The sequence below is a fragment of the Rhinolophus sinicus genome, chromosome 14 (genome assembly GCF_057876585.1).
Source record: "Rhinolophus sinicus isolate RSI-liver-muscle chromosome 14, RSI-T2T, whole genome shotgun sequence".
Taxonomy (NCBI): domain Eukaryota; kingdom Metazoa; phylum Chordata; class Mammalia; order Chiroptera; family Rhinolophidae; genus Rhinolophus; species Rhinolophus sinicus.
In genome coordinates, this window is record NC_142514.1 from 90,458,925 (window position 1) to 90,486,818 (window position 27,894).

A 27,894-nucleotide genomic window follows, 5' to 3' on the forward strand; every position below is an offset into this window, starting at 1 on the left:
CACGTATGGGTGTGTTGCAGCCTGTAATGTGGCCACAGGAGTCCATCCAGGAGGCTGCCCCTGACCCTCTGGGCTCATTTTACCAGGAGACTTGGGGTAAACCCCACGCGAACACTTGTTCACTCCTGACCAAGTAACAGGCCGAGGACCCATGTGAGCAGCTCTCACCAGGCGCCCTCCACACATCTCTCCATTTACATCGTGGGCATGGCCTCAAAGACCTTCAAAGTTCCCGTTCTTCTGATTTTAGTCTTCACTAGTTGTCTTGCCAGGTATGTCAGAAACTAAATCAGCTAACAAAGATTTCCTTGAGAGCTCTCATTTCATGGAATATTACACACATATATATGTAACATCAGTAAACATTCTCTGGAAACAGTCTTCTCAAAAAAAAAAAATCTCGCACCAACAGTTTAGAACAGTACCTGGCACTCACCGCAGTGTGAGTAACTGCTAGCTGCTATTACCATCATCACAGCTGAGGAACCAAGGCCAAGGGGATGGCCCTGGCCGAAGCCCGAGGTGGGCGGCACTAAGGGAGAGGACCTGATAAACAGAAGACAAGGTTTACTTGTGCGTATCCTTTTAATCCTTTGAAAGCATACACTGGGTGTTTCTGACATGTTGCTCCATAACACGCTTTTTTCACCTAAGGTTTTGTTTTTCTTTTCACACAGGTATGTATCCCACTGTGTGGTTTTAGTTTATTTAACCCAAACCCTACTGATGAACATGTATGCTGTTTCCAGCTTTTCACTGTTAGGAACTATCCCGAGATGAATTTAATTGCACATGTATCTTTATTTTCATTATTTCCTACAATTCATTCAAGATGAATCCTTATAAATAGGAGTCACTGAGTCCGGGTTGTTAAGACTTTTTGAGTTGCCGCCAGATTCCCTTCCAAGATGAACTAATGGTAACTTACACCAATACGAGAGGCTGCCTGTCCTGTCACCCTCACCAGTACTGGGCATGAACATAAGAAATGTCACATTGCCAGTCCTTCCTCCTGGTTGGGCTTGATTCACGAGCCACAGTTGGAAAGATGGACTTTTGTTTCAAAGAGGGAATGTGGCGGCCATCAAGGCCCCGGAGAATGAAAAGTCCAGAATGACAGAATTCAACCTAGTTTGAGAACATACTGTATTAGTTCTCTTATTTGTCAATTCTAGAAAAGCAACATTACAGGGGAGTTGCCAGAATATAGGTTGTGCCACGTGACCTTGGGCCCAGTGTTCTATGCCTCAGAGTCCTTATCTATAAAACAGGAATGAAAATATCTAATGCTGCAGGTTTGAGTAGAGAAGGCAAGGCATAAGTTAAAACTGTACATACAGATAAAAAATTTCTTAAACTCTCTTAATATTGAATCAAAGATGTAAATCACAGCTTATATATGATACGATATAAATAGGCAGAACTAGCTAATATGTATTAGAAACATGCTTCTTTGAAAGAGAAGCAATGGGATGAATGACACAAAATTCAGGAAACAGTAACGTGGGGAAGGGTGAGGTAGACGTGACTGGGGAGGTTACTGGTCATGTTCTAGTTCCATCCGAAGTGTCATTACAGTGGTTCATTATGCTTCAGACTATACAGATGCTGAATGCCCGTATGAACATTTCACAAAGATTACACATTCACTGAGAAGCTTCAGAAGTGAATTATCAGAGAAACATTTCAAATGTGTTAAGAAATATTAGTTTTATTTAACCAGTTTTCACAGCTGAATATTTATTCTATAAAAACTTTACAGATTGTACAGTTTATATATAGTTCAAACTACTGAACGAAAAAAGTAGGTCCCACAGATGCAAAAATACTGCACCAACCAATCCAAGGTAAAGGCAGATTTACACACTGTACAGCTCTCCACATAGCCAGGAGGTGGTTGGTTCTAAGTATAAACTTCAAAACTGTACAAAAATAAGGTTTTGATTTTATTTCATTCTCCATACATTCAATATGATTGCAAGCTCAGAGGCCTAACAACAGGCATCTGTAATCAAGAATCAGTCCCCACTCCTGAAAGGAATGCGAATGTCTATTTACACAGGGCACTCTCGGACACCATATGGTACTCAGTATATATTGTGTGGACAGGAAAGCAGAGACCAAGAACATTAAATGTCGAATTTAAGGTAGTTCTTTTTTTTAAAAAGGAGTTTCTGCATTTAATAGTGTGCCAAAAGAATTTTAACTTATTAAATAAAATATATTCTAAGTGAACCTAAAAATTACACTTTATAAACATAAAAATACTTTTTTTGGTGTAATACATCAATCACATCTGCAAATAGAAAACCAAAACTGTATATAAAGTAGTAATTCTCACCCAGCAACAAGAAGCATTGTAGTTATTTTTTCAAAAAGGTCAGAAAAACTATTAAAACCCACTAAAACTAACTTATAACTTAGATACTCATACTTAAGCTATTCAGTGATTCACTAATACTGCAAAACAAGCTTTGTTCTAGAGAGACAGTGGTTTCTTCATGTTAACTGGGTAAGAACCAGACATATTAAAAAAGAATGAAGAATCGGGTGATTTTTCAGCATGAATCCTAAACGTACTTTAGTTTGGGGTCATGTTCATCAGTGGATTTTTCATCAGAAATACTTATCTTAAAAGATAAGTCTTACTTTTGATTTAGAATTTTCCACCTCTGAGGTATTTGTACCTTCTTGGAGACAAAGGCACATCTCAGATCTTTCTGTATCTGTTAGGGACAGGGGAGGTGAGGCCAGCTAGTACCTCTTTAGAGTCTGTTCTAAAAGGAAAAAATAAGGAAAACAAACATTATTCCAGACTTTTCTGCCACCCCAAACCAGTAAAACACACTTTTCTTTTTTATGCGGTACAAACCAAACATAACAAAAATGAGAGCTTTAAAGAGCAGTCTAGAGCTCACCATTATACTTTCATGTTTATGTGTATATTAAGTATAAAATAATTTTGTTTGGACAAAGGAGTTTTGTATTTATTTTAAAGTTACAGTACTTAAAAACTCCTCGATAATAAATAGCTTGGATGTTTCAACTCTAGCTTCCAAGCGTGAGCTAAGAGTGAACTTGTTTTAGGCTGTGAGGGTGGATTAGGGCAGCTCGGAGCCACAGGCGTCCTGCTCCAATTCCAGTGTCATCGGCAGGCAGCCTGCCCATCAAAACTCATCGATCTTCCTCTGCAGGTATTTCAGCATGGAGTCCATCCCCTGGGCAGAGCCCCAGATTTTCTTGAGCACTTCACACTCCCTCTCATTGGCCTGCTCCAACTCCACCTTCATGTTACAGCGCACAAGGGCTTTGGACTCCTCAAGGACCTGGACCAGACAACATGCAGTTGGTTAGTTAGTGAGGCAGCAGGGTGTGCCGGCGGGCTCTGGCTTCACTGCGCCCCAAGTTTATGGAGGCAATGAGCAAACTGCTAAAAAGGCTACCAGACATTTTTTCACAATATACATCAGGCCTAATATATGTATGAAGTGTTTCACATTAGGTAGTGGATAAATTCTCAACTTCGAAGTGGAGGTAAAGCTATTTCAAAAGAGAGCTGTGCTATTTGCACCCTGGCATTCTCCCAACGTGAGGACCAGCCTTGGCCCATGCTGCTGCTCGGGCCAGTGTGGATGGGCCTGAACTGGACATCAACTCTTCTGATACTCAATGAAAACTCCTGAGAATGCCTGCTGAGGGAAAGTTCTAACCAAAATTTAATTTTAATAATGAGAACTGTTCGTACGTCTGGGACAGCTTACATGGGAGTTAGGTCAGTTAATATCACATAACATTTCACCTTATAATTTGCTAAATGCAATTTTGTTAGAAGGTTAAATATTATCCAGCACATTTATGAAACAAAAACTTAGATTCATTGTGGGGGTAAATAAAAGAAATGTGATGATATGAAAGGGCTATGGAAACAGTAAAGAACTATATAAATGTTTTTTGTAGACTTTTACAGGTCATTTAAAATTACTAAATCTGAGATCGAAATGCATTCCTTTAATTCCTGGGTATTTGTAGAGGGAGGGCAAGGTAAGCCAATCTGGAGCAGTGGCACCCATTATGGCTTTCATCAGTGTTTCCCATGAAGGTGACTGTGCAGGGAGCAGAAAAGGTCGTGGCAAAGAAGAAGTCACACATGTAAGAAAACGAATTCGACGTACCACTGGATTACACGAGGCAAGCTCCTTAATGCGAACCATGACTTCCTGGGTGAAGGTCCCGGGCCAGAACACCTGTGAGACCAGGCCTTTGCCGCATGCCTCCTGCGCCGTCAGCTTCCGGCCACTAAGCAACATTTCATTTGCCTGAACAGAAGAGTTGAAACTGCTATGAAGTGTGCGGGGCAGGCAGGCACATTAGACCCAAACCCAAAATTCACCCCTTAAAAATTCAAACTGAACATGGGCATTTGAATGGGGGGACTCGCTGCACATGCTCCAGAGCTCCACTCAAAGTACAGCTTTCTGAGCGTGCACTGAGAAACCCGCAAGGCGCAATCAACCACCAGATGGCAAGTAACAGACCAGCCAGCCATTAAGAAAATAGAAGAACAGAAAAAACTTACTTTACGGTGTAATGGAGAACCAAATGGACTTAACCAAGAAATCTAAGTTAGAGAAGATCTATTTGTTCTTAATTTGAAGTTACTGGCATGTCCCTCTCCGCCTGCCTACTCCTCCCAATCTTTGAACTCATTTAATACACAAGCAGTTTCCTGGGAAACTGAGGCATAAGCAAAGCTAGGAAATTTGCAATTTTAGGGTCTGAGCCAGTCACAGAACTACTACCCGATGTAGCAGCAGAGGCCAATGGTGACCTGTTCTCAGTACAGTGTTCTAAGGGCACTGAATGTGCTGCTGCAGCGTAACTTGGGAGGCCAGCTTATTGCTTGAACGTTAAAACAAGAAAACTACCCAGGACCTGAACGCGTCAAAGTGCCCACTATGGTGGGTCTGAAGGTAGCGACTTCAGACGACTCAGTGGAGGAAGTTAGCATTTGTGTGTCAGTAAAATATAAAAGCGCTTTTACCTTTGCCCTGGATTCTACAGCACTTTTAAGGTATTCAAATGATAGGCTCACAGAAGCTGAAATAAGCTGAAAGGGGAGAATACCAGTATATAGCTGACAAAGAAACTTTGCACTATTTTAATGTGACAATTTCCTATCTGTAGTTTATCTTGCATGATTATTCTTCCTGAAGATTCTGATGGTCACGCAGAAGCTTCTGAGCTCAGGGAAAACATACTTCTAGTAGGTGATTTCCCTTTCTACAAAGAGGCAAAAATCACTGCTATGCAAAGGCCTTAAAGTGTTAAGTCCCTCTCGCAGCTGACAGTACCTGTGACCTTTTCTGTAAGTGCATCTAGAAGGCTGACTGCATGTGAAACTCACAGCTTGGAGAATGCACAAGAGTCGGGAAGGCAAATGTCTGGTCGATTCACCACCCTTTCAACACAGGCTGCAGAACAATGTCTTCACAAGGATTGCACGACTCCCGTTAGTCCCAAAATGGAGCCTGTTATCTGAGCTAAGTTTTGGACAAGTTATGAGTGTTAAGAGTTTGGAGGTATTCTACAAAATCCCCGAGCAGTGTCTTCTCAGTGAAAAGGTCTCAAATAAAAAATGGATTTAAAAATCTGACTTAACCTTACTGTTAGCTGTTAAGATAGTTCTAAAGGCAGATCCAATGAGAAAAGAGAACAGAACAGGAGTCCCTGATCAAAAGACTTAGTGGGAAGTGCTCTCTAGTAACAGACTTTTTCACTTCCCTGTTTGCATTTCTATACAATGAAGATAACACCACAAGTAAATCACTTAGGTTTAAGTGTGAAGTAAGTTTTCAAGACAAACATGAAGTACAGGGTCTTAGCTCAGATGGTGGACACGAACGACCCCACCGGACCCCAAGTGCAAGCTGAGAGTGGGGTGACGAGCAGCCAGCACCCTTCACGTACTTCTCCTCCATCGTCTCCATGGGGCCCTCTGTTCTCCCATCACTTCTCTGACTTTTTTTTTTTTTTTTTTTTTGCCATCTGGAGGACAAGTTACAGCCCCACCTACCACTGTTCTCTTCCCTCCCCTTTTCTTGATTCTTTCGCAGGTCTGGTGCCAGCCTGTAGGGCCGACCGCCAATCAGAACACTCTTCTCCTCTAGTCAGAGGGCGGTCCTTGGCGCCCATCCTCCTCCTCCCTTCAGATCTGGGCTAAGTTCGTCCTGGCTGTCACTGGAGGCTGTTTCCCTGCTTAGTTTTCTGTATCCCAGGTGGTTGGATGGGCGGGGCATTTCTGAGTTCACCCACAAGTATGAATGGTGGGACTGACTCAAGGTTGTTAATGCTCTCATGTAAGCACAGACAGGGAGTTGGTTTAAAACATAGTTATCAAGTAAAAGCAGTAAGAAAAATTCCCTTGGTAAGATTAGTAGGATTAAATACACACAAGTTGAATGGGCATGTTCTCAAACATATAATTTCCAGTAGTTTTAAATTTTCATTGTATAGAAATGCAAATAGGTTTCTAACTAATACCCAAATAACAGATATGCAGATACGGTCACTGGGAAATTTATCAGCTGCCATTTTCTTCCAAGATGGCTGACTGAACAAGGGACTAAACGTAGACAGCCCACAAAAATATCCATTGTGGTCTAAATTGTTCAACTGTTTAAATGATAAATGCCGAAGGCATGTGAGGTAGAGACCTCTTATTGTTCAGCCAGAAAGATCACATTAAGAGGTGTCATGAGGAAACTTGATGGGCTTGGGTGGATCAGGGAGCTTCAAATCCCACGGAGGCAGCATGGCAGTGGCTTTGAACCAGTCTCTAAAGTCCCCAGAGGGCAGCTCCGCCCTGCAGATTCAAGGTAAGGACCTCAGGACCAAGAGCTGCCAGGTTCACAAACGACAGAATGTGTTTGACAGTTTTTGTGTTTGTGCTCCCTCAGCTGAGGTTCCTTCAGCTGTCAGTCACAGCACCTGACTGACACTTTCGTGAGGGTCCAGGCTTCACAGGGCTGGTGCCTGAGACAGGACTGTGACTTTGCAGTGTCTGGCATAGAGTGGGCACTCCATGAAGGTTTACTGGGCACAAAGAGGGCTAAAGTGTGGAAGGCTACACTCCTAACCTAAATAGCTTAACTGCAAGCTTGCGCTGCCTGCAGCAGACACTGTAAGAGAAGGACAGCTCTCACAGCTTGTGTTGTCTGCGTGTTCTTTCCATCCTGATTAATAGGATTCCTTTGGCTTATTCTCCTGCAGAGTTCTGCACCCCTTTTCTGCAAATGGGGAAAAGCAAAACTGTTCTAGTCTTGCCTTGGGCTACTGAAAGCTCACATACACCAAAAGCTCACGAAAGGAACTGCATTATTTGGGTAGTCACAGGCAACAAAAGTTGTCACAATACAACTTACCTCAACGTTCTTCACATTTTGTGTAGAGGTTTTAACCAAATACTGCCCCCAAAGTGCAGACGTTGAGGCTCCGGGCCCTTGCCGTAGAGCAGCGCTTCCTAACCTGGGCCAACAACACTGCTGTGCATGGTCGGGCGCCGGCAGCACACCTGGCCTCACCTACCAGCACCTCCTCAGTGGTGACACCAAGTCTCAGACACTGCCACGTGCCCTCGAGGGGTGGAGCACGGGGCAAAGAACTGCTGCCCAAGGGGCACCAGGGATCAAGGAGAAGCAAAAAGTACTGATTTGTCAAGACTTGTTGGGAGGGGAAGACGAGTGACAGAAGGGTGGGTGCTCATTTGACTACTTACAGACCTTTCTGAGCAGTGAGCTCTAAGACCCCTGCCCCTCAGCATCTGCCCAAGGGCTCCCCTTCCAAACTGCCTTTGCCCAAAATGTGTTTAAACATCCAATTTCTTTAGTATTTTCCCCAAATCTGCCCTTTCTGTATATTTGCATAAACATCATATACAGTGAGAGGGCAGAATCCCCATTATTTCAATCTCCTCTAAAGTAATGACTCAATGAGCTTAAAATTTTACTGATGATGATTCTTTAACTAGCAGAATAGGTAGTAACTGTTAGGAAACAACTATTTTACAGGAATAGCTCAAAATGAACTTGTTTTCTCGACAATGACTCTTTACCACCAGATGCAGGTACTGTTAGGTGAGTGCAGCGCAGTGAAAACTACCAGACAGACAACCAGACATGTCTGCACTTCACCTGCAAAAGGTAGAGATTACTTGGGGCAGACCCAGATATTTCACCCAGACCCGCCGGCCCAGGGAATACTTGCTGCTCAGCTGTCGGGAATGTTGTCAGCAGACAACTGGCGAGAGCTCCCTGGGCAGCCTCATGCATGGGTGGCCCTTGTTGGGGCTGCTGCATCCAATGGCTGAGTGTGGAGAGGGCACCTGAACAACTGGGATCACTGCATTCGGCCCAGAGCAGCCCCCGGGCTTGGCGAGGGCGCTGTCAGAGCTGCACCACACCTCACCTCTGCCCTGCCCCATCTGCCCTGCCACAGCCTAACACCTAAGCCACGTCTTGCGTGCCGTAACCCACCTGGGCTCTGCTTCTACAGGAACTAACTTGTGACAGGTAGGAGTGGAAGCAGTGATGAAAGTGATTTTGGAGCAGGACTGCTCCCTAGCTGGAGCACCCAAGTGCCCCATATAGGTGGCGGTCCAAGGGCTGAAACTCTCACAGGTGATGGGTAACTGCTAGTTGCCACTGACACAAGCAGAGGGGCAAGATGGTAGAGAAAGTAAAGAGCCATTCCCAGAACCAACTTATTAGCCAGAGTGGCCAAGCTCCAGACAAGGTTAATCACCCACATGCGAAGGGTCTGGCTGGCTGTGTGGGGAAGGGAGGGGGGCATACCCTGGTGTGGGGACTTCCGGGTGGATGCCCCCAATTGTGAATCCCCAACTCTTCTGACCCCTGAGCCTGCACGAAAGCGGCCCACCCACCCCCATTAAGGACAAGGCTGCCCCTTTGCTTGAAGGCGATGCATCAGTCTTTACCAGACAGCATCACTTCCCTTACACCCTGCCCCACCTCCCTCTTGGCTGGCAGGCCTGTACCTCGCCTCCAGCCAAGAACGGCATGACAGAGGCAGAATGTGCTTGTGGAGCTGGGAGAAGACACGGGACCAAATTCTAAGGGTTCTTGACCAGAGGGCAGACCACAGAGATGGACACGGGAGTTCACTGATTTGGGAGCTCTCCTGAACTACAAGATTTAACACCCTGGCAAGTGCCCAAGGAAATGATGGGACCTTGCTACTGCGATGGCTTCTAGAAGTATGGAGAAAGTGATGGCTCAGGCTAAGTGAAGCTGAAATGCCAGAACTTCCGTGGCCAAGAGTGGAGAGGGTGGGACAAGATTCCACGAGGAGCTTATGGCAAATGCCAGCAAGATGACCTCATGCCGGCTCCTGGGGTTCCAGAGCGAGACGATGCCAGCCAGCAGAGAAGTGCATGCCTTTTTAGAAAACAATTCTGGAAGAGACAGAACACCAGGCCAGGGACAGACCACATCTCGGAAGTGCCCGTCCTGAGCTGAGTTCTATCAGGCCCCCGAGGCGTAAGGCCAGGGAGGGCCAGACACACAGCTGGGATCAGGCACAAACAGCAGAGGGCACAGGCGAGATGCACAAGCAAGTGGCTTAGACCCAAAGTCACCCGCCTCAGCTCACACCTGTGGCCGAATGGGGGACTCCCTGTGAGCAAGCTTGGTTTATGGGTGTGCTGGCTCAAAACGACAGTGGGTGAGGGAATGCTCTGAAATGACAGATGTGTCTAGTCATCTACCTGGTGTAGGAGGAGGTGATCAGGGTTAGAATCCAGAGTGACCTGGGCAGTGGTAAATGGCCTGGCTGGCTGGTCAGGGGCCTGGAAAATAGACACAGAGGTCTGGGGTGGAGGCATGTGGATGGGTGACCAGGCAAGTGTACAGATTGCTGTGTCACGTCAGTGTCCGTCAGAGAGCATCCACCATGAAGAGGAACTGAACAGCCACACAAGAGCGGTGACACCGGCCAGTCTGGGCTGCTGGCCACCCAGGTGCTGGCATGATGGACACATGAACGGAGGAGCTCTGGTGTGAGACGGAGCTCAGCAGCACGGGCTCTGCCTTATCTATCAAGGCGGATGCAGCCACTGTCGCGGCTGGCCATGTGGCCTGCCAGCAGGGGACACCCATGCCAAGCCGGCTGCTCAGCCTCCTTCCTGACGAGACCAGCAGGTCGGCCCGTTTTCACAGCACTTCCTCTGGGTCTGGGCTTGCTTCCCTGCCTGCAGGCCCTCGGGCATGCTCACTGAGGCTGTGGGGTGTCCGGTCCGCTGGCCGCCACCACATGGCCCTAGACCAGAAGATCCTTCTCACCGCACAGCAGGAGCGGGGTGGGTCTTCTGGCCTAGTCACCTTCAGAAGCTGCCGGCCCAACATGTGCATGGAGCACCAGTCTGCGAGGGCACTTGCTCCCCGAGGACGGGCAGTGTTCCCATTCACAGCACACACAGTGCAAAGACCTGGCTAAGGTACCACGTCCCCAACAGGAAGGATGCATGGGCCTGTGACAGAAGTGTACAAGCAGGAGTAGCCACACTTCGATGCCTTGGAATGACCTACTCAGGGACGTTATGCTTTCCATCTTCAAATCTCTGGGTTCTGCTGCTCCCAGAGGGGGCGCAGTCTGCCAGCAGACACAGAAAGGAGGGGATGTGTGGAGCCCAGGACCCACCCGCCAGGAGTGCTCACTCCTCCCCTGCCCAACTCTGGCCTGAGTGGGGCATGACGACAGGCCGCAGGCCTCTGGGGGACCAGTGGCCCACCAAGGCCAGCAGAGGTGGGAGGAGGGTGGTCTAAAGCAGGAAGAGGGAGGATGAGAGGAGGACAGCTGAGAGCAGCAGGGGTGAGCGGCTGCATTTGTCCTATACCTCTTCTTTTACATTTCTTTAAACTATTCTAAATTTTCTGTTTTGGGAATACATTTAGATTTACTGAAAGATTACAAAAGCAGTATAAAGAATTCCTGCTAACCTGTCACCAAGCAATCCCTCACATTACCATCTTCTGCAACACTTTACAGTGATCAACACCCTAACACTACTACCACTGATACAATACAATACCATCAATGGAACTACAAACCCTGCACAAGTGTTGCCAGGTTTCCCACTGCTGTCCTTTCTCTGACCCAGGACCCAAGGAAGCCACCCTGCACTGAGCTGTAAGGTCCCCTTAGGCCCTTCCAGTGTGTGAGGGTCCTGCAATCTTTAGAAGGGGGCAGCTCGGTCTCTGCAGAACGTGCCACATGTGGGCATGCCTGACGTCCTAGGAGTAGACCGAAGCACGTGCCTTTGGCAGGACTCCACTAGGGCGGCGCTGTCACTGGCGGTGCAGGACAGCAGGGCAAGCTGTGGCCGTTAGGTCTATTTCTGGTGAACTTCAGTTACATAGGAAGGTGCTGCCTGCCCGCTCCTCCACTTGAAAATTACTATTTTTCCAACAGAAGTAAGGAGAGGATGCAAATATCTTTTCTCATCATACTTTCACCCACCAATTTTAACAGTTATCACTGTTTAATCTTCTTCCTCCACATCTCCCCCAGGAAGAGAGGCCTCCAGAGCCTGGAGGGGCTGCCCCCCCAGATCTGTACAAAGAGGTGGATCTGAAGGGACCCAGGGATATACTGTCGAGATCCCCCCCAAGGGAGGTCTCACTGCCCCTGCTGCTGGCAGTGCCATCAGCAGACAGCCACCAGCTCCTGCGGGGATGCCCTCTGCTGCAAAGCCACCTCACTCACAGGTACCACGCTCTTCTCCAACAGCCCACACTCAGTGATAACGGACATAAAGGGACCAGCCATCTCAGCCCACTGTGGAACCACTGCTGATGGGCCGTGTACGGCCTGGGGCTCCCACAGAGGCCAAAACTTTGTGGGGCCTGCCTTATAGTTCGCCTTCTCCCTCTGTCCAGCTCTATCTCTTCCCTGTCCCTTCCACATGTGTTGACTACTTTAATAGTTTTCCTACTGCTTCTGGAGACCCACCTGAGAGACTGCGGACTCGGTTCCCGACCACCACAACAAAGCGATTATCACAATAAAGTGATTCACACGAATTTTTTGGTTTCCCAGTACAGAGAAAAGTTGTTTACACTACACTGCAGTATATTAAGCATGCAATAGCATATGTCTAAAAAACCAGTGTATATACCTTAAAAACACTTTATTGCTCAAAGATGCTAACCATCATCTAACCCTTCCACGAGTCAGTATCTTTTTCCCGTTGGAAGTTCTTGCCTCAGTGTTGATGGCTGCTGTCTGATCAAGGTGATGGCTGCTGAAGGCTGAGGTGGCTGTGGTAGTTTCTTAAAATAGGACAACTATGACAGCTGCTACATTGATTGACCCTTCCTTCCTGCCATGAACGATTTCTCTGTAGCATGCAGTGCTGTCTGACAACATTTTACCCACAGTAGAACATCTTTCAAAATTGGAGCCAATCCCCTCAAACCCTGCTGCTTTCTCAACTAAGTTTATGTGATATTCTAAATCCTTTGCTGTCATTTCAACAATCTTCACAGCTTCTTCACCAGGAGTAGATTCCATCACAAGAAACCATTTTCTCTGCTCATTTGTAAGAAGCAACTCTTCATCCATTAAAGTTTTATGATGAGACTGCCGCAGTACAGTCCCATTTTCATGCTCCACTTCTAATTCTTGTTCTTTTGCTATTTCCACATCTGCAGTTACTTCTCCACTCAAGTCTTGAACCCCTCACAGTCATCTGTGAGGTCTGGAATCAGCTTCTTCCAAACTCCTGTTAATGTTGATATTTTGACTTCATCCCATGAATCACAAATGAGCCCAATGGTACCTACAATGGTGAATCCTTTCCAGAAGGTTTTCAATTGACTTTGCCCAGATCCATCAGAGGAATCACTCTCTATGGCAGCTATCGCCTTACAAAACATATTTCTTAAATAATAAGACTCGAAGAGAAATTACTTCTGGTCCATGAGCTGCAGAATGGATCTGTGTTATCAGGCATGAAAACAACATTAATCTCATTGTACATCTCCATCAGAGCTCTTGGGTGACCAGGTACATTGTCAATGAGCAGTAGTATTTTGATGGGAATCTTTTTCTGAGTAGTAGGTCTCAACAGTGGGCTTAAAATATTCAGTAAACCATGTTGTCAACAAATGTGCATCATCCAGGCTTTGTTGTTCCACTTATAGAGCATAGGAAGAGTAGAATTAGGATAATTAAGGGGCACAAAGATTTTGCTTCAATGGTAAATGAAGACTGGCTTCAACTTAAGACTCACCAGCTGCATTAGACCCTAACAAGAGAGCCAACCTGTCCTTAGAAGCTCTGAAGCCAGGCACTGATTTCTCTCTAGCTATGAAAGTCCTACGTGGTTTCTTCCTCCAATATAAGGCTGTTTCATCTACATTGAATATCTGTCATTTAGTGGAGCCACCTTCATTAATTGTCTTAGCTAGATCTTCTGGATAACTTGCTGCAGCTTCTCCATCAGCACTTGCTTCACCTCGCACTTTTACACTGCAGAGGTGGCTTCTTTCCTTAAACCTCATGAACTGGCCCCTGCTAGCTTCAAACTTTTCTTCTGTAGCACCCTTACCTATCTCAGCCTTTATAGAATTGAAGAGGGTTTGGGCCTTGCTCTGGATTTGGTTTTATTATTAAGGAAATGTCAGGGCTGATTTGATCATCTACCCAGACCACTAAAACGTCCTCTAAACCAGCAATAAGGCTCTTTCGCATTCTTATTATTTGTGGACTCACTGGAGTGGCACTTTTAATTTCCTTCAAGAACTGTTCCTTTGTATTCACAACTTGGCTGTTTGGCACAGAGGCCTAGCTTTTGGCCTATCTTGGCCTTTGACAAGCCTTCCTCACTGAGCTTTATCATCTCTACCTTTTGATTTAAAGAGAGAGAGAGATGCGTGACTCTTCCTTTCACTTCAGTATAGCTTTTAGGTTATTAGGTTAAAAAACAAAACAAAAACTTTTCGATTGCAAATTCTGTTGTCTGATTTAGAAATTGGGTATTTACTACCAGTGGCTATCAGTGTTAATTACACAGAGACAGATTCCTCAGACAATGAGGTCCTTTTCTAACAAATGATGCAAAACAGTGTCAATAAATGTTCTATGAACCAAAATATGAAAACATCCTATGATTTCATGAATTAAGAATGAGTTAATGAACAAGAATTGAATTACAAGTGCTTTTGATGGAATGTCCCCACAGGAAGACACCCTGTATATATTTTGAAAACCATAACCAAACTAGATTTCTTCAGGAAGTTTTCTAGAATTATTTTTTAAAAAGAGGTACTCACAGATGCTCCTCCCATAATCTTGGGAAACATAACGGTGGAACAGCCATCTGGACTCTGTCCGAAGGTGGTATAGGGTGTTTGAAACCAAGCCTTTTCATTGGCCCAAACCACATCACAAAGAGGCAATATGGATGCTCCTAGTCCAATGGCTGGGCCATTTACTGCTACAATAATAGGCTTCTTAAACTGAATGAAAGTATTCACGAAGTTTCTAAAATAAAAAAAATAAATGGGGGAATTACTCAAAACATTGTGTATTTGAGCAACAAAAATCTACTATTATGGAATTCAATTTACCAAGATGTAAATAAACTCTGTGGAAATCATTATGAGTTTTGCTGAGGGCCTTCCCTCACAAGTGGTAGACAATGGATTTATTTACTGTGGGTTGCAAAGGCTTCACCCTGGCTGCCACGCCAGAAATGTGAAGGACCTAGGCGAAGATTATGGGTAATAGACAGCCAAAGACTGCTAATGTGTTTGCAGTGGCTCATTGGTTCTATGATCAATATGTCTTTTTCCTTCCCTTTAAAACATAGGGCACCCCCGTAAACACCATGGGCTTCAGATGACCAGTCTTGAAGCTCTCCCAGAGAAAACCTGGCAGGAGGCAAACTATTAACACTGCCCGGTGTTGAGCAAAGACAAGAGGACTGGGGCCAGGAACCATGGGGCCCGGGGTCTGGGCTTGAGATGTGATTTCAGAGAGCTCACTCATTATTTGGAAACATATTTCCTGAGTTAATACAGAACGAGACTGAATGGCTTGTGGGGTGCAGAGACAAGAAGCTCACAGGCTGTTTAAAATATGAGATCCAAACAAGAACAGCAGAAACGAGACACCATTCGTGTTCTACGGAATACGATTATAGCAGGATTTCAAAGGAGAGTGTGACTAGGGAGGGGTACGGCAGCCTTCACAGAGGATGTGGAATTTTACAAAACTGAGCCAATGCTATTCTTTAGATGTGTTTTAGGGTCAGCTTGGAATAATAGGGTGCTTTTCAATTTAGGGTAGGATGGTGCCACAGCATACTGAGAACATGCATCTTCTCACCACGAGAATCTCATTTTATGCTCAGAGGTTGCTTTTTGTGATGATTTAACATGGTGAAGTAAGGGACAAATACATACCAAAATCAATACCAGATAATTCCTTGAAGGAAGTTTGGAGTTCTAGATTATAATCATAGAATTTTAAATTCTAAATCTGACTCCTATTCTTTGGTACTGAAAATAATCTGGGTTCACTCTATAGTTCAGTAATTAAAACCTAGAGCAATCTGTTCAGAGTATCGCTGAAAATCATGATTCAACACCTTAGATTAATAATCACCCTGCCAAAACTGACATGAAGGCAGGTTGGGGAGATGTAGAGGTGTGCGGGTGTGAAGAACAGGGGAGAGCAGGGATTGCAGAAATTGGCAGAGGGCAAGCCTAGCTCCACGGACTGCTCTCAAAGGTGCCTATCAGCTCGCAGACCTCAGCCTGGAGTTTTACACTGAGCGAAAATTAACTGGTTCAAATGAATGAGTTATACTAAGACTTTCTAAATGAAAGAGCCTGCGGCACTGTTAGAAAGATCACAATGGGTTTAATGATACAAAGAGAGCCACACAGCCTTTTAAATAGGCCCTTGAGATAACTGTACACAATCTACAGGAAGCTACTTCAGCTGCACCACCTTCTAAGGGTTTTGGGTGACACATGATGGAAATACATTTTCTATGCTCAGTTACTGACGACTGTTGAAAAAGTAACTGCTGAATTGTCTCTGTGACATAAACAGACATTTTCAAAGTGTGTCTCCCCAGGTGCCCTGGAGTAGCTTCACTTTCATACCTGCCTCATATAAACATCTGGAAACCATGGATGGGATGGTAGATTAACAGGGAAAAAATGATCAAAATAGTATAATGATTCTAGAGAGAAATGGTAAAAGGAATGAATTATTCCATGTAACGGTGTTTTCGCTCATGTTATATTTGCATAAAATAATTAAGTTTGCTTTTAAAAACAGATATTGTAAAATCACAGGCTGGAGAAATATTTTTGGAACTGAATTTTCCCCCCTAAAATGATGGTTTTATTTTATTTTTGCCTGGAATGATATGCAAGCTGTTTCGGAGAGAGGTATGGATTAACCGGCACCCTCTGGAGTGAAGACCATTTTCCCTTTGTAGAGGACACAACCTGGCCATTCTGGCAAGTGGGCTCTGAGATGCCAGAAATGAGCATACTCCACAGAGAATTCGGTTTTATTTAAAAACACAAAAATAAAACTTCACAGAAATGCTTTTCTGTTTAGTACAAACCTCCCAGCACCAGAAAAGCTTAGTCAGGGGTGCTGCACCCTCAGCTCAGAGGTGGGTAGACAGGAGCTGCCTCAGGCCTGGGGACGAAGCTCTCGGGAGCCCCACATTAAGGTGGGCTGGTCACTGCTTTTGCCGTAAAGCAAGTGTATTTTGAAACTTAAAATCAAAATGCACGAATGTTCAAATGTGCTCAATGCAACATACTGAATTTAAATTTCAGTTTCCTTTGAATTATCTACAAATTGAATTAGAGTATGACAGGGAAGAAAAGAGACTATACAAGACTGTATTTGCCATAAAAGAAGTTTTAAAAGGCTTAAAATTAAACAAAATTAAAATTCTATCCATTCTTTTGAAGAACATTTACTACTTCACAAACATCAACAAAAAGTTAGGAAATCACAATAGTCTAAGAGTGGAGTCTAAGAGTCTAATTGTTTGGGGAAAATGAGGTAACCCAGATCTGAAGTTTTAACAGCTAGTTCGTTGCCATGTCTCAGCTGAGTCCTCCCTTCACTTTGAATACACGGAATAGGACCGGATGGGGAAGAGGTCAGGTGCTCGGGGCACATTTATTCGTAGGTTTTCTCTCCCCAGATCCCTCCCTTCTGGGGAGAGGCACTCATAGTCCTTTAGCACCCGCAGCCTTCGAAAGCCTAATGTTATAAACTGATTCAGCATCAGTTCATCACTAATGTGCTGAATATTATCATAGCAATTTATTTTCAAATTGGTTATCACCAACAATTCTGATAACAGAATTAGCTACAACAGATACCTCACAAATCTAGTGTGTAAATCTAATCTTATTTCCTACTTTTCTTCTGAAAACTTGCTACAATGATATTTTGCCCAAAGTTTTAAGGAATCAAGACAAGATACCACAGAAAAAATATATACATAGTAATAGTGTTATGTGTATAAGCCAATCTTACACATATAAAAATTAATTTAAATGCAAATGAGCAAGAGTAAAGGTTAAGTGAATCTACTGTAACTAATTATTTTTCGGATCCTGACAAAGCACACTAGGAAAATTCACATTGATAAAAACATATTCATTTAAAGAAGAACCAAGTGAGTTTCCCTAAAAGAGTATCTGGATTTTTCCTAGAATATTAATTCAGCTTTTTGTGGGGAGAGAGGAGAGTGGCATGGGAGTGGGAGGGTTAGAAAAATGGGAGTGGGTAGCTGATGAAAATAAACACTTAGTTACCTGAAAGTTCAACAAATGAGTTCTCTCTTGATCTATCTTTCTTCTTCTTTTTCTAATCTCAATAATACAAGCGTTAGCCATTGTCAAGGGCAACCCAACACTGGAGGAGTGGGCTGGGAGCAGGGTTGAGGCACCAAGAAGATTTAGAAGTGGAGCTTAGGGAAATGTCTACAGTGAAGTGAGCCAGAACATAGAAGGCATGGCTGACAAGTGATATTTTCTTTTCACAGCAGATCTCCCCAAATCACAGTATTATGTATAAAGTCAGTGCGATCTTACAGAAAACATAGTCACCACCTGAGGCACAATGTTTTGTACTAGAAAAATGAAAATTAAATTCATCCTGAAAGGATGGAACGGGTTAATAATTAGGAATATCTACAAGCTGTCTTAGAGGTACTACTGACAATCTGTCAAGGAATTACGTGCATGGTCAAGCAGTTTAATTTCAAGATGGTCCCTTCTAGTATTCTAAAAGTTTGGTATTATTTAGGAGACCAGAAATAATACTTACAATCAGATTATAAAACTTCAAACTATTTTTTTGAAACCTACTACTACATCATAGCCTAAAAAAAAATGGTAATGTTCAAAAAGATTAAGGAACAGATAATGCTCTGTATGCATATGTATATAGTATGAGGAAACATATTAATTTTGAAAATTATTAAAAATGCTGTAAAAGGTCCAGGCAATACGGGGCTCTAGGACCCCTCTGTGCGCTGTGTCAGGGAGGGCCCAGCCCATCAGAGCCACCCTGGGAGGTCTGTCAGATAGAAATGCCCTGCTTGACTCCAGACCCACTCAAAGAGAACCAAGTGCCCCCACCAACCCTGATGTGAACCCCCATAATAGTTTAGGGGACCACAAAGCCCTGTGCCCCTAGTCAGTGCTGGGGTCTCAGCTACCTGGAGCCCAATAATTATCAAAAGAGGCTCAACTTCAACTCCCCAAACACCTGGGGGTTTTGGAGAAGATCCAACCAACTTTACTGCCATTCTGCAAGTCTATGAGTCTGTAAGTTTTCATCCTTCTATAAATTATGAAGAGTCCTTAGGGGTCATGTAGGGATACATCATTTTAAGGAAGTGGGTAGGAAGTACGTAGTCTTTCTCATTGGTGACTGGGTTTCATTTACTTCAAATAAAATTAATCTAGAAAATTAGATACTTTTTTTTTTTTATAAAGTGTGTTTTTCCAGGACCCATCAGCTCCAAGTCAAGTAGCTGTTTCAATCTGGTTGTGGAAGGCGCAGCTCACAGTGGCCCATGTGGTTAAGAGCACCGCACTCTAACCAACTGAGCTAATTGGCCGCCCTGAAAATTAGATACTTTAAATTATGCATATAGTGATTAGCATGAGAAGTGAGGGACATGAACAAAATATGTACCTGGATGTGCTTATAGCAAAATTAGGAGGTTCTACGAAAAGCTTTTTGCACTGTTATGGTACAGCAGTGGAAAAATTCATAAACAGAGGAAATGGAAATATCTAAAGTCATACTGTTAAACGCAAAACAACAGTATAATTTCATTTACTTAACAGAACTAAAAATAAAGCTTTATTATTTGTGTGTGTGTATGGGATACATATTTGAAAATGTTTAGAAAGGGTTGGGGAAGACATACAAATGAACAATGCATGGGCGGGGTGAAAGAAAGGGGACTCTGTTATCTAGTTTTATGTGTAGTTGAAATTCAGGATGAACTTGAATAAGAATGCATACTGCTTTTACTAAAAAAAACTTTGCATGTGATATTATGAAACTAGCTCGTCACAAAGCCTAGCCAATTTATTTTAGAGTTAAGTAAATGGTTTAAGTTATTATGTGAAAGAGTGCATCTTATGTGAAAGAGAATGCATCTTTATGTAAGGGGTGAAGACAGAACATACTCATACTACAAATAATGGCAACTCTGGCCAGACGCTATTGTATACTCTAATCATTAAATTTTCCCTGAGCGTTCACTGGGTTTGAGCCAGCCTTGAAATCAGTTATTTGCTCAAGGCGAGCAGTAATTTATGCCAGGTCCACAGAAAAAACAGATGATTTAATTAATTTCGCTACTTGTGTTTCTCAATGGAAGGAGACGTACATTTCGTTCACACGGCTTGCTTAAGTCTGTTCTATCAGGCACTAAAAGCAAAACACTAAAACCAACATTTAAAAAATACCATTTCTGCATACCTGATAGCTTCTGCCATTTTAGTGCTTTCTCTTTTTCTGTCATCTGTTAAACGCCGTATAAAATAAATAAAGTCGAGACCACAGCAGAAGACACTGCCCACTGCGCTGAGCAGCACGAGCTTGCTGTCGTCGGCCGCAGCTGTGCTTAGGGCACTCTGGACTTCTTTCATTACCTGAAAGTCACCAAAAGTTAAAGTGGCAAAGAGTATAGTTTTCACACAGAATCCTAAAAGCATTTCACTATGGAATAAATCTGGGTCTACAGAAACTGCCTTTACAGGCTGATATTGTTCCCTGTAGCTACCACAATTTAAAATAATTCACAAATTTCTTATATCTATAGCCAGAGACTGGAAATGCGGGGGACAGAGTATAATTACGTAGCTAATTATGAATAGAGTATCATTAGAAAGATGTGTGAATTCAAGTTATCTTACTATTCTAGTCACTGTGGCTCTCGGTAGGTAAGTCACATGTTATATCCACTTGGTATTTCTACACTTTGGACAGCAGGTGGCACATTCAACCAGTTGAAAGAAACTAGTTCAGTTTCCTGTTTTGTTTGTTGTTTTTTGTTTTCAAACCAGCCTGCTGCACTTGAGACAGAAACCCTAACAGTTTGGTGCATTTGGTACAAGCACATTTAGAGTCGTTTTAGAAGGGCACAAAACTATTTCAAATGATCTCTATCAGCATTTACAAGTAACCAATGAGGGGCTCTGCAATCTAAAAACATACTGGGGACCAGCCCTGAACTGGTTTGTCATGTGACCCAGGCCAGACATACAAACTTGATGTAGTTTGGTTTTCTTGTCTGGAAAAAAACTTGATCTTGCTGCTCACAAGTGGAAAAGAAACGATTACTAGAACTTAAAATTTTAAGTAAGGTACAGTGCAGGTTCAAATACTTCTGATTTTGGATACTTCATAGAATTAGTTTTTGAACCTTTGCAAGCACTAGTCTCCTTTGATCCTTGAAAGCTACCTTACCAGGTACTAACAGCAACCAACATTATGTCGAAATCGCTGTAGCTGTAAGTTCCATGCAATACTGAAGATTGACTAGGAATGATGATAAAATACTCTGAAGGGGCTGGGACCCAGGGCATTTTAATCTTGTCTGAACAAAGAACCCTTTGAGAATCTGATGAAAGCTAAAGAAAAGCCAGTGAACACACACATCTTACATGTGACTTCAGGAAGGCCGAAGGTCCCTGAGGCTCACCCCGCCCCGCTCCCAGGTTAAGAGCTCCTAACCTGGAAGAAGACAGCGGCACGAGTACCACCTCCCCCGTGCAGCACTCTGGTCCTGTCACTGCCCTCACTCTTGAGAAGGAAGACAGACACTCGACACACACATACTGTCCCAACTTCACTGCAGTCCTAAGTGTTACAAGGAGCAAGACTACCACACTTCTCCTCTGCTTCCTACCTCTGGGTGGTTATTTGGAAAACGGCCCAGGAGATTGAGAAAAAGCACAAAGAAGAGTGCCAACTTGGCAGAGCAGGCGTGGAAAACCAGGGCTTGGAGAAACAGGACGCACAAATCAGCCCCAGGAACATCTCTCACCTCTGGATTTAGTGAGTTATTCTCTGATGACTTTGTTGATAACAAGATGTGGGTGAAGCCATCCTGCTTCCTGACGACAATATCTCTGTATCTGTAGGCACTTTCTGTTTGCCTCACACTGAAACGCAACCGCTTGTCAAAAGGCTGGTCTCTTCTCTCCTCAAGAAATTTCCTTTTCCCAGCTGTCACTCCTGTAACAGATGTCTGTATGTTGGTTGTTCCATTGGCTGTTAGCGCATCCATGAACGGAGATGTACCTGCCAAGAGTTTGAAATCACAGTGGTCTGTGATGTCCTGCTACCAATTCACTCCCCACTGTCTTTGAATTAGGTAAAAGTGTTCATTACAAACTCAAGGATTAATGTATCAATGTAAGAAGTTAAAAATCAGAACCTTTGTAAAGTCTACTTTTAAAGGCATCTGTTTTCCATCCAAGTCTGGCAAGGAAATCACCCTCTTGCTTATCTTGTCTAAAAAATAAAGATGGAAAGGTACTTGCTGAAAAGAAGCTACAAAATTTGAGACTTTTGAAGGATGGAATTAAGAGAATAGGTCTCATGAAGAGTACCTATTCCAGGCCTGAGAAGTTGAAAAAAGGAAATCGATTCAAGAAAATACGTTATTATCAGAGTCGAGGTTATCTGCCATTTCCTTTCCTGAACACAAGATCGACTTGTACAGACACACGATGCAATCCTACATTTCTAATGGGCTACCCTACTCATGGTGCCATGGCCACCACTGCAGACCACCCCCGGCCTGCCGGAGCATGAGGTGCTCAGTTCTTTCTTTCTTCTGATGCCCAGCTGCTCTTTCCTGCTACAAAATTTTCCCACTATTTTTCCCTCCTGTGTCATCTCTTCACCATCAACCTGGTTAGTTTTCCAATCTATCTTAAAGATATGGTCTCTTGAATTTAATATTTATTATGATAAACTCAAGAGTTTTACTCAATACTTTCATAGCGTTACCAAGAAATGTCAGGTAAGAATTCAAGGATCAGGTAAATCATTATCCTCCTATTTATACGAATTGTCTACATATAATCTGACCTGGTAATGAGTGTATACAGCCTTTTGGGTAGCGGAAGAAAGAAAAAGAAATGTAAGAAAACTGGATCAGGCTGTACTAGTAAAATTAGTAATGAAAGAAGTTCTCTGAGGGGAAGAACATGATAAATTATGAGTCAGAAACATTTCCTCCAAAGTGAAAGAAAATAAGCTAAGGCCATCAAAGAAGATTCACAAAGGGACATTTAGAGAAGTAACATAATCTCTTAGATAAAAAAATGTGACTTTCATTCAATTGGTAGAAATACTTTGGAGGTTTTTTTTTTAAAATCAATCCAATTTCTTTTAAAAATTGGAAGAGATAATAGTACATGGTTCAAGAATCTAAAAATATAAAAAGCTACATGGTGAAAGACCTGCAACCACCCATATTCCCTATCGGCCCAGGACCCCCTACTCCAGTTAGCCAACGTGTCTGGTTTCCAGGTGTCCTTCTCAAAGTGTCTGTATGTATTATGGACCCTGGAGAAGAAAGAGTCATTTGATGTGAATCCTGAGAAGGAAATTTATCTGCTGAGATGGGCTCGCAGTGATCAATGGCGGGTCCAAATTTTACAAATAATAAGAGTCTAGTGGTCATTTGCTGACAGGGGCTCATCGTGTACTCTGTATCGCGGAAAGAACCTCACACTGAACTCTTTTTTGCACCTTTGATACTGTAATTTTATTTTTTTCTGTGTTTTTTTAAATTAGTTTCAGGCGTACAAAACAATGTAATAGTTAGAAATTTATCATTTATATCTCTCACACAGTGATAATCCCCCTCCCCCATCTGTCCCTCTGACAGCTCAGACTGAATTCTTTCCTGCACTATGCCCTGCTGGTTTAGGCTGTCTTGAGTCGACCACTGCAGGGAAGCCCTGGTTTTGTCTTTCCACCAATAGACTGAGACTTGCCTCGTCCAATCAGAACTGGACAACTGTATCCTCATTTACATTTATACTGACCAATCAGAACTGCACACATTTGAGAACTTCATTTGCGTATAATTGGACCAACTGGGAACGTCAGTGGGAACTTTCTCAACAAAAGGTAGCCTCTCCTAGTCTCAGTGGAGCACACTTTCGGTTTCCACCAGAGGCTGCAGTTCCCTGGTTTGCAAACTGTTTTACCTGAATAAAGCCTCTCCATTCCCACACTTCTTTGGGTTTTGGCTTCTAGTATATAAAAGCAAATAAAACTATAAACATTTTTTCTCCTCCATAACTCGTGTTTAAAAACACAAATGGCAGTATACCAGACAGTGTTTTTGTCATACCTTGCTTTTATTCATTTGACGGTGTCTTAGAAATTGTTGCCTATCAGGTCAGTTTCCTTATTCTTCCCTAAGGCTATACAGCAGTCCAGTGAATGAATGTTCTAGAATTCATTTTACCAATTCACATTTTAATAAACACTAATATTCAACAATTTTTTTTGATATTACAAACAACGCTGCAATGCATAACCTTGGCTTCTGTCATTCCACTGCTGGCAAAACTATAGGATAAGTTTCTAAAAGATTTGTAACCCAGAGTATGTCTAACTGAAAGAGAATTTGATACGCTATTACCAGTATGACAGTGTTTCTGAATCCTTCTGAGGAAGCTACCAAGAATCCGTTCTCTTTCTTTTGGCCTCCAACTTCTCCTCTATCAGCTCATTCCCTCATATATGTTTAAAAATGTTCTCCATTCTCTTCTACTCTCGGATACCCCCACTAAACTGCTCTTCTCAGCACTGCCCTCTGTTCTCATGTCCATCACAGCCTGACCTGGTCTAGGTCTTACTGCCCTCACTTTTCCCTCTGTCCACCATTCCTCACTCCACTCCAGTCTGGAGCTAGAGGCAACATTACCACACAATTTCTCAAGTATCGAGAAACGGTTCATGGATGATCCTGAACCATTGAGCCTAGGTGCCCGAGAGACAGGGGGTACCCAAAGGGAGTCTGATGTAGTGAAGGGGGGAAGAGAGGGAAAGAATTTTGACTTTATCCACAGTTATTCAGGTGAAGATGCTACTGAGCCCAGAAGTAGGAGCAGGAGAAGTCAGGGTTGGAGATAAATACTTGGGATCTGGTGCCCAGAAACGATGGCTGAACTGAGAGTAGGAACTCCAAAGGGAAGAGTGAGCAAAGAGTGTGCTGGGAGAGCCCTATGTAAGGCCCAGAGACGGCAGAGAAGCAGGAAGGCAACAGTAGGCTTCCCAGAAGGCAGACGTGGATGCCATGGCAACGGGGATATGTCCACAGTGGCATATACCACAGAGAGGCAAAGAATGGGGATGAGGTCATGGAGGGGAGACCAGAAGTCATTAATAAACTCAGGCGAGTCGTTTCGGGTGAAAGCCAGACTACAGGATTCAAGAAAGACAGAGCAAAATTGTTAAGTAAGAAACATAAATGTCCAAACCAAGAATTTTTTAAGTTCTTGCTGTTTTAAGAAATATAGAAATACAAATGCAGGAAAGAGGACACTGATATTTAGGCAATGGCTGACAATAATAATTTCCCTGCCCAGAAAGATGAGCAGAAAGAAGAGATGAAATCAGAAATAATCCCATGCAGACACAAGCTGGAAGACCACAGGACTTGGGGGTGAACGTGGTTATCATCACAAAAGCGAAATAAGTCGAGATAGGCTGGGGCTCAGACCTTCTTGGGGCGGGGTGGGGGGGGTTCTTATAGACTACACATACCAGTGTGCTAATAGCAAGTGAGAGCTGTTGTGGTCTTTAAGAGTTACTAATCCTGAACTGAATCTTTAACTGGTGCTCTATCTAAGCACAGTAAGAATGATCCCAGCAACACAGGGGAAGAGGGTGAGCCAAAGCCTGCTGGCTTTGGATCAGCCCCTTACACCCCAAACTGTTCTTGCTCCTCACAGTGTCATTTCTTTTCATATTTCAACGCCACACATTCCTTAATTCTCCAAGTTTTCCTGGTGGTTCCCTCCCACGGATGCAGGATTTCTAGGCTACGGGGGTCCATGTAGCCTTCAAATGTGAGTCAGGAAAAGCCCAACATTTTCTTTAAGGCACTAGGGCCTATGGAGCTATCCATGGTTCTGCAAATTAGAAATGGATTCATGTTGGCTCATGCTGACCAGGAATGTTGAACCTGGCCTTCATCTGCCTGTTGAAACTGTATTGGCCCACTGGTGCCATTACGGTCCCTGCTGATTTCAGACCCAGTGATCTTGCCACGCCCACCCCAATATGACCCGAGACCCTCTGTTATCCACCTATGGGGCCATGTAACATCTAACTGGCCTACTCAAAGAGAGAAGTGTTTAAGCAGGACTGAGTCTCACAATCACAGACTGCCAACACCGAGCTAGGTCCTGACCCCCACGCCCCACCTCTGTCACTGATGCCCTTTGGCCCCCCATTCATGACAACCCAGCCACAGCACTCTTCTGCCATCTAGTTGTGTGCTCACCTCAGGGCCACTGTACCTTCTCTTCCCTCTGACTAGAATGTCCTTTCCCTAGACTGTCAAATGACTGGTTTCTTCTGCTCATCTGGATGGCAGGTCAAATGTCACCTCCTCAGACAAGCCGCCTTGGACCACCCCATCAAATGTGGGCCCCTCCCCATGGCGATTTCACATCGTCTCTGTTTGATTTTCTTCGTAGCACTCATCACAGTTATTTCTCATTTGATTTTAACTCACAGTATATACATTGTTGTCGTGCCCCACAAAGCTCCACGAGAGCAGGCTCCCTGTCTGTCTTGTTCACAAATGTATCCTCAGTGCTTAGAACACTCAGCATTTACTGAGTAAATGAATGGAAGGGACTTGAAAGTCCCTTTAGTCCAGCTCCCTCCACTTAGAGCTGAGAAGGTAAGTGGCCTTCTGAACGTCATACAGTTGATTGCCTTGTGCCAATCCGGGGATGGTAAGCGCTGCACTTTAGAGCACAATCAACTGCTAATGACCAAACTAAAAAGTAAACACCGAGATTCAGGAAAAAATACCCTCCATAATGTAAACTGTGTGAGAATTGTGACTCACTACACCAACAGCTCCAGCGAAAACAGAAGCAAAACTTGCCTCAGTGAACTGATAGTTCCCTAAGGATTTAAACTGAAAGACTACGAGATGCTTTTCTAGGATTTATTGGCATAAAAATTCACCTAGGAAACAAACAAACAAATAACCATATTAGTGTCTCTCCTAATAAATGGTTCCTTTCTAACATTCTTGAAAGCAAAATTGATACCCTCAAACATATACTGTTAACCTGCTAGAATTCACTGCTTCAAAGGCATGTCTCTCTAGGGGGCGGCCGGTTAGCTCAGTTGTTTAGAGCTCGATGCTCTTAACAACAAGGTTGCTGGTTCGATCCCCACATGGGCCACTGTGAGCTGTGCCCTCCACAACTAGATTGAAACAACTACTTGACTTGGAGCCGAGGGGTCCTGGAAAAACACACTTAAAATAAATTAAAAAGTTAAAAAAAAAAGCATGTCTCTCTAAAAATAAATTATACCTTCTGCTTCCAACCACAACAGAAAAACAATATCTGGATGTCCTGAGTTGCCAGTGAGAACTGAACGACAACCAGGAAACAACTGTACAAGACACTGGCCAACAGGCGGGGAGGACCATGCTCCCAGCATGAAGGGGAACAAACAAGGTGAGCCCAGACAGAGCCAGAAAAATGTGAAGTGAGAACACAGATTGGAGATGGAGGCCCAGGAAGCTATACTTTGTGGGGCAGGGTACTGAAAAGGAGGGGGCTACACAGACAGCTCCAGAACTACCTAGGGATCCTCCTGAGTTAACACCAATCTGAGCATGGACAGGGTGAAATCCACAAAGCTTGGCAGAAAACAATTACCCGTAAATTGAGTAAACGCCAGAGTTTACAGAAGCCTGGGAGCCCTCACCAGCCAGAGTGGAAAGATTTCACTGAATACCTGGGGTACTGGGAAGAGGCCCCAGAACAGGCACTAGATTGGTGGCACAGGTACTAGCTAGATCAGTTCCACTAATACTAATCTAGAATAAAGGATACTCTAGAATTCCACTAACAAAGCCTAAAAACAAGCCTTGAAAAGACCAAACCAATCTGTAACAACAGGCTGCCAGAACAAACCTAACACTTTTAAAGCATCGAACAAAATCCAGCATCCCAAAATGTAAAACTTACAATGTTCATTTAGCAAACAAAAATTACTAGACATGCAATGCAAAGAAGT

General features: G+C 43.7%; 1 protein-coding gene across 3 annotated transcripts in view; it reads right to left on the minus strand.

Annotated features, from left to right (window-relative positions):
• Positions 1 to 1,691: 1,691 nt before the first annotated feature.
• Positions 1,692 to 27,894, minus strand: part of CDYL (chromodomain Y like) — a 187,702-nt gene continuing 161,499 nt past the window's right edge. For all 3 annotated transcript variants that reach the window (XM_088791397.1, XM_019710855.3, XM_074335278.2), the window contains 5 exons: positions 21,638 to 21,894; positions 20,068 to 20,240; positions 14,349 to 14,559; positions 4,173 to 4,316; positions 1,692 to 3,326 (listed from right to left, as the gene is read on the minus strand). In XM_088791397.1, the coding sequence (XP_088647523.1) occupies positions 3,168 to 3,326; positions 4,173 to 4,316; positions 14,349 to 14,559; positions 20,068 to 20,240; positions 21,638 to 21,894 (944 nt within the window). In that variant the 3' untranslated portion in view covers positions 1,692 to 3,167. The remainder of the gene's footprint in view (positions 3,327 to 4,172; positions 4,317 to 14,348; positions 14,560 to 20,067; positions 20,241 to 21,637; positions 21,895 to 27,894) is intronic.